The 6,936-nt window shown below is 49.1% G+C and overlaps 1 protein-coding gene across 1 annotated transcript in view; it reads right to left on the reverse strand.

Annotated features, from left to right (window-relative positions):
• Positions 1 to 6,735, reverse strand: part of TOGARAM2 (TOG array regulator of axonemal microtubules 2) — a 30,747-nt gene extending 24,012 nt beyond the window's left edge. The window contains exons 1-6 of the mRNA XM_067294556.1: positions 6,708 to 6,735; positions 5,597 to 5,747; positions 3,989 to 4,200; positions 3,315 to 3,535; positions 1,664 to 1,842; positions 402 to 448 (exon numbers count right to left, since the gene is read on the reverse strand). Coding sequence (XP_067150657.1) covers positions 402 to 448; positions 1,664 to 1,842; positions 3,315 to 3,535; positions 3,989 to 4,200; positions 5,597 to 5,747; positions 6,708 to 6,735 — 838 coding nt within the window. The remainder of the gene's footprint in view (positions 1 to 401; positions 449 to 1,663; positions 1,843 to 3,314; positions 3,536 to 3,988; positions 4,201 to 5,596; positions 5,748 to 6,707) is intronic.
• Between the last annotated feature and the right edge of the window lie 201 nt (positions 6,736 to 6,936).

Raw genomic sequence — 6,936 nt, forward strand, 5'->3', positions numbered from 1 at the left:
AGTGAAGGTTTCCTTCAAGTGTAGGAGGAGCAAGCGGCAATTTCTTATTTCACCTGAAATGCCTCATTTATCTCCAATCTGTGTGACATTAGGAGGCAATTGCAGAGAGACAAGATATTCAAGCACAGTGAAGAGCGCAAGGTGAAAGAGTTGGAGGAAGAGTTTCTTCTCCTGCGGTGCATTTCGGGGCCCTGAGGCGACCCCGTCAGCTCCACACACAGGACTCACTTCCACCCAAAACGCCAGAGCGCATCTCCCCGGGGACTGGGTCTGGGGCAGCCATCTGAGTGCCTCAACAAATCGCAAAAGGTTGCAGAAAGGTTTTCAACTGGACATTCGCAGTGCCAGCCACCGACTGGAATGTCGGTATTCATTTTAGGACAAACATGCCCTGTACCTACCCAGAGGTTTAAGGATCTTCTCCTCAGCTCTGCTGCCTGATCTTGGCCTTAAGAAAATTGAAGAGAAAAGAACTTATGAGAAGATATGAAGAGAAGGGTTATAGCTTTAATGGAGGAGGGCTTCCTTAGCAAGGTCACCCTGATGAAGAAGCAAATGTAACTCATAAAACCAACAATATTCAAAGCCCACTACTAGCCATTAAATTTTTGGTTTGTAGAGTCACACAAGGAGCTAATCTGGCTCCAACTGAAACGTGTGTCAGATTCTTCAGTTTGGACTTTAAATATCCAATTCTGCTGCCGGGTTGCTGAGCTACATGGCTCTCACTTCACATACAGCCTTTCTGAATCAACAAGGGATGTTAAGCTTTGGCTGGAGCCACTGCCCTCAACACACTTACACCATGGTAGAGGTCTAACATCCCTGGTCATGACTTAAACTGATGACAGTATGTTATTACAAATGGCAATACCACTGTTCTCTCCTGAGAATAAGATTACACCTTCCTGCTTTTTTTTTTTTTTTTGGGGGGGGGGAGGTTGGGGGGAGGTCCAGCTCTACTAGTAGATAAGTACATTCAGATTGCACTTTAAAAACCATACTGATGCATTTAAACTGGAACAATATTTCTATGACTTCTTATTTATTATTATAGCTGACATAAGGTTGACAGCTAGATTTCCCCATGCAGGTAAAAATGAATATCTTTCCATCCCCAAAGAGTGTCAGCCATATAACTGCTCTACAGATCCTTGCCACTATGATCTTAAAACCTTATGTAAATATTAAGACTCTCTGAAAGACAGATGTATATCTGTGCTCTCATTCCTCAGTGAAGGCCCGACCATGGAAGAGTTATGACTGACATTTACAGAAATGGCATCTGAATTTGGTAGACGGATTTACAATTGCTATATTAGCCCTAAGATTCTTGCAGGTGCAGATATTTGTAGTCAGAGTTCACACACAAAATCAAAGGCCATATTCAGGTAAATATAATACAATCTTTGTGTTGCCTAAGTAGCATCACAAAGGTTACAGAGCGAACCAGTATCAGAGTCCAGTTGAGGACCCATGAGTCCTGACCCCCTGCTCTTTTTGCATATCAGCTTAGTTTTGACATCAGGTTGGACCACCTTAGACACACAATCTGGCCAACACACATAAGTTTGCATAAATATATTGGAGAGCTGACTGGAAAATAACCTCGTGAGATAGGCAAGTTGAGTGGCGTACTGTGGAGGAGGTCACCCCGGCTTACCTCGCCTCCAGGGGCTCTTGCGAAAGCAGCTGCGGACAGCCCGGGGGAAGCCCTGCAGCGCTGCCAGCGCCTCCATCCAGCACGCTGACCGACTTGGCGATGGGGGGAACCACAGCTGCCCCTCGCAGCTTCCTCACCTCCTCCTCCTCCTCACTGCAGCGCTGGGGCTGCAGGCGAGCCTGGAAACAGGAGAGCCCAGCGGTCATGCTGAATGCCACCGTCCCCCCTCACCGCTCGGGCAGACCAGTCCAGCCCAGCTGGCGCATGGGCTGGGGGCTCGGCCAGCGCCCGCAGCTGGAAGGGAGCATCTGCAGCAACAGCACATGCCAGAAGCAAAGGGGATGCTGTTGCCTCTGTTAGCCTTTCTGCTGGTACCAGCAGGGATTTAGATCACTATCTCCTTGCTGTCCCTAAAGCACCTACCAGCCCTTGCTCAGCTCCAGCCAGGTCCCCACAAAGTCATTTTGCGCCCTGTCAAAACTTGTTTTGCTCAAGTCCATAATTTCTTTTCTGCTGTTGCCCTTCCTACAGTCCCCCATCAGCCTCTCGGCCCAGACATTCACACGTTCCCTGGATCCCAGGTGCTCTCCAGTTCCCACACAGTTCATCATTGCCGGCTCACTGTCATTTATTAAGTTCAGCAGAGCTCCCTCCTCTGCCGCGCTGTGTAGCGCCTCTCTGCCTGCTGAAATCACTTTGTCCGGAGAGGCCACCCTGTGCCATGGCTACAAACAGGGACAGAGAGTGGGGCGGGCAGGCACACACGTTTCCTTAGTATGTTCTTGTTCCGTTCCTGGCCAAAGAGCCAAACCAGGACCTGCTTAAACTCCAGGGAAACCAACAGAGCTAATATCAGGGATACGTTTGGCCCTGTATCTGCAAGGCTGAAATAAAGTGCACTGACCTGTTATTGGTTTTCCTGTTTACAAAAGCTGTTATTCGTCACCCTCCTCCTGCCTACCGTGGCAAAATCAAAACAGCTGCAAGTCCTGTCACTCCTGTAAAGCCAGACAAGAGAGCAAGGTCTGGGCTCCGTTCCCTATGGCCAGAACTGCCCATTCCAGTCGCTTATGCCTGTGCAGCTCTGTGGAAGGAGGCAAAGCTGCTCGGGGGCACTGAACTCTAGAAACATCATTAGAGAACAAGGACTCAGCTGTACTTTGAATTCCCAGTGGAGTTTGCAGGACTGCCCATCCAGCAAACACCTTTTTACATCTAAACCAGAGCTGATATAAAAAGCCACCAAGACACTGGTGCGCCTGTAACAATAACAACTACGTGCACAGCACAGACGGTTGACAAATAGGCATATTTTACTAACTATAGTGGTACATGCTTGGCCAGGTTAGATATGTTTTGACTGGTTGCTGGTGTTTTCTCAGTCATAAAACACAACAGGAGCCACTAGAGAGTGCAGAAATTGTTTAAAGAAGAATTGTCCTACTCATCTACACTGGGGACATGAAGTCTACAGTATGCACACCATAAACACAACCTGGAGCTCAGCGCCCGGCTGAGCTCTTCCTTGGGTCAGCTGCTTCCCTGGACTTGCACGTGGGGAAGGACCATCTGGGAGCTTTGCCTATGCACAATAAGCAGAAGAGCCGCCAAGCTTGGTTTGGCCACATTTGCTTACTTTGCACCCTTTTACCTCTGACATCAACCCCTCGTGGCTCTCGTCACTGCCTCCACCGTCTGTGTCGTTCTCCCAGTCCTTCAGCTCCCCGTTGCTCACCTCACCGGTCTCGGGGGACGGGGGGCCATGCTGGATGGGCGGCATGGGCTTGGATGTTACCAGGAGCCTTTGGGAAGCTGACCTGGAAACAGCTGGCTTCAATGCAAGCCCCACAGGGTCACTGCTGTCCAAGAGGCCTGCGAAGTGGAGACACAAAGCACAGGAGAGGCAACGTTTCAGATCCAAAACCCCTGAAGCTGGATCCCACAAGGGCAGATTTCTTGGAAATTTGTAAATAGCTGCACTATTGCCAGCATTAGCATGCCCACTCTTCAGCTGCCACCTGTGGCTCTCCGGGCTGCTGTCAAACAGCTGGGAGCCCCACACACCTGCCTTTGCTGGGATTAAGTCACCTGCACATACACCCGCACCCTCCTCTCCCCGCCCCGCAGACCAGCAGTAGGGCTGCACAGAGGGCTGAGATCAGGGAAGGTTGTTACAGGGAGCACAGGCAGGGGAGAAACGAAGCAGCAAAAGCGGTGGCTCACGAAATGCAATCATAGGGGTGGTTCACTCTTCACCAGGAACATGCTCTCTAGGCTGGGGAAGACTCTGCTTCCCACAGGAGAACGGGCAGGCTCCAGCGTTACCTCTCTGCGGCACTAACAGGCCCTCAGACATCCTCCTCTTCTTCAGCTTGTCCTTGATCTGAGCAGTTTCCATGGCGGCGCTGCTCACCTCCCTTTCTCTGGGGTCCTGTTTCAAGGCTGGGCTGGGAAGCTGCGAGAGGTCACTTCCGGCCCCCGTGTCGAGGTTTTCCAGGCTACTCTTGCCATCCCGGCCCTCCAGAGGAGAAATAGCCCTGGGGTATGGAGGCCTCCAATCTCCACCCCATAGACAAGGCTCCTTCTTCACCTGGGTATTTAATACGGGCTGAAGAGAAGCTGCAGATCAGGTAAGAGGAATAAACTGAGTTAGTCAACCTCACTTCTTTACAATCAATCCATCTGAGGAGTCTGAGGTATTCATTTTTATCACTAAGAAGATCAGTTTGTTTTTATTTTTCATAAAAATAGCATCAGTTTAATTCTTACAAACATTATTGATCTAGCAAGCCCGGAGAGAGAGGTCAAGGGCCCCTCTGGTAGGAGGGAAAAGAGATCACCATCTCCAGCCTTGGTTTCTGTGAACACTGCCACTAAAATCCAAATAGTGCTATTGGTATTTACGCAAAGCAGAATGGACTTCTGGCAACAAGAACTGTAGCTGGCAGAGAATTAGCCTTACAGATGCTTATGGCTGTGGATAGTTCTCTGAAAACATCAGCCCAGTCCTTAGCAGGAGTCAAGGGAGCAAGATATAGGAAGGATTTGAAATTGTAACATATTGCTGCGTACCTGCACTTTGAACACTCTGAAAAGCTCTTGTTTTCTTTCTCCCTCAGAAAGGTAGAGTAAAATGAAAAAGGCACCGAGAAGGGGGGCAAAGTACAGCACCATGTAATGAGAGAGTAACTGAATGGAGATTCTCCCCTTTGGAAAAAAAATTATTGCTGAGGAAAAGACAGGGTTCTTATAAAATCATAAAGTTTATGGGGAAAGTGGAGCTGGGAATGATTATCCAATATTTCGTATGAGACTAGGGGGCATCCAAAGGAATGGGTGTCAGTCCAACTGAACTGCAGTCAGAAAGGCTTAAAAAGACAAAAGGTCTTTTTCATACAGCACAGCTGAACTGCGAAACTCATTTCCACAGAACGCTGTGTCACCAGAATGCACGTGCTGTAGCCAAAGGCGCAGAAGTGTTAAACGTGGTGGTCCTGATACAGCCCATGGTTCCTCAGAAGGTCTCTACATCGCTGAACACCAGCAGCCACGAGGAGAAAGATTTGCCCTTGGCAAAGAATTGGGGAATTTACTTAGGGCAAGACCGCACATCAATATACAGGGTAGAAAGAGAACCAGCATCTCACTGTAATGCCTGATTTATGGCCAACTGGGCCACAGTCTCTGTTTTGGCTGGCAGGAGTAGTCATTTGGCTACTGCTGTGCTCTCATACTCAAAGGATAAAGTGTAAGGAACTTTGAATAGATAAATGCAATGTCAAGCATGCTGCTGGAGGAGGGCAGGATCACCTGCGGTTCTCCATCAGCAACCTACTCTGATACAGAGCCAGTATGTGAGGACTGACCTCCAAGGACCACTTCTCCTTCCAAACAGGCTTTCCTTTCAGCTAAGGCCACCATCGCATAGTCAACCCCTTTCTGCCCTCACCTTCTTCTGCTGTGGTCCATCTGCCACCACAAAGCTGCAAGTTGGAATCGATGCTTCCTCCGCGCAGCGCTTGGCATCTGGATTTGACTTTGGGGACACTCCCGCAGTAGACAGCAACTGGGGCACGGTACTTAGCTTTAAAATAAGGACAGTACAAATGACCTGAATTTGTAGCATTTGAGATGGAGAGGAAAAAAACAAGCAAAACAAATACCCCTTTGCCATATCAGTCTCTGATATACCAGGATAAACCTACAGACCTGGCCTCAGTCTCAGTGGCTTCAGGCCACGCTGTCTAGCGAGAGACTTATGTTTCAGTCTTTTGACACCTGCATATTCTGCAAAATTACATAAGTTTTGCTAGTTGCCAGGATTTCTTTCCTCTCCTTTCTAATGGTAGATAACCCACAATTGTCTCTAGAATTTAACAATGTCTAATAATTATCTGCTTTCCAAAACTAGTTCAAAAGTCCTATCTTTTCTGTAGTTCCCACCCAAGTTTGTTGGTTGTTTTTTTATTTCTCTCCACAAGAAGCTATTAAGATGCAACCAATTAATCACCAGGTGTTATAATTAAGAGAACTCTGCATTAGATGTCCCCAATATTTAGATGAGGTAATCGAGTAAGCTCAACGTTGGATGTAAACTGTTCATCCAAACTTTCTACTTTGCTCTGTTTCACTGTTACTGGATTTTATTCCCTTTCTTTACTGCAGAGACCCCTAAAGCAACATAAACTTGGCCAATCTTAGAAAAAACTCTGATTTTGGATACTGCTGAAAGTTCAAAATTATGCACAGCATGTTTTCCCATCCCTTATCCTGGCCAACACCTTCCCCATTACGCAGGCTTACGCTCCCTCGGAGCGAAGCACAGCCACTGCGCTTGCCAGCACAGCCGTCATCTCCGAGGCCGGGCAATCGATCGGCCCTGTGAGCACAGCTCTGCATCCCTGAGCTGGGCGGCAGTCCCGGCCCCAGGTACGGCCACTCTGGGCAAACATCCTCTGGGCAAAGGCTGCGGGAGCGGGATTGCAACAAGCCCCGACCACGGCACTAACAGTGAAGGGCTCTCCGGTCTGATGCGGACCTTTACCTGCTGCAAAATCATCGTGTGTCGCCATGTGCAGGGACAGACGAGCGCTTTCCAGCTGGGAGGCTACCCGGCACGGTGCCGGTCACCGGCCCTGATGCAGCTGCCGGTGGGTTCCCCTGCCACATCGGATGCCTGCACGGAAAAACAAGACTGCTAGTGCAGGTGACAGCTACCGCTCCCTGGCATCTCCCTCCCTGCCTGCAGGGACTCGTGTGTGGAACGTGGGATG

This window comes from Apteryx mantelli, chromosome 3 (assembly GCF_036417845.1).
Source record: "Apteryx mantelli isolate bAptMan1 chromosome 3, bAptMan1.hap1, whole genome shotgun sequence".
Taxonomy (NCBI): domain Eukaryota; kingdom Metazoa; phylum Chordata; class Aves; order Apterygiformes; family Apterygidae; genus Apteryx; species Apteryx mantelli.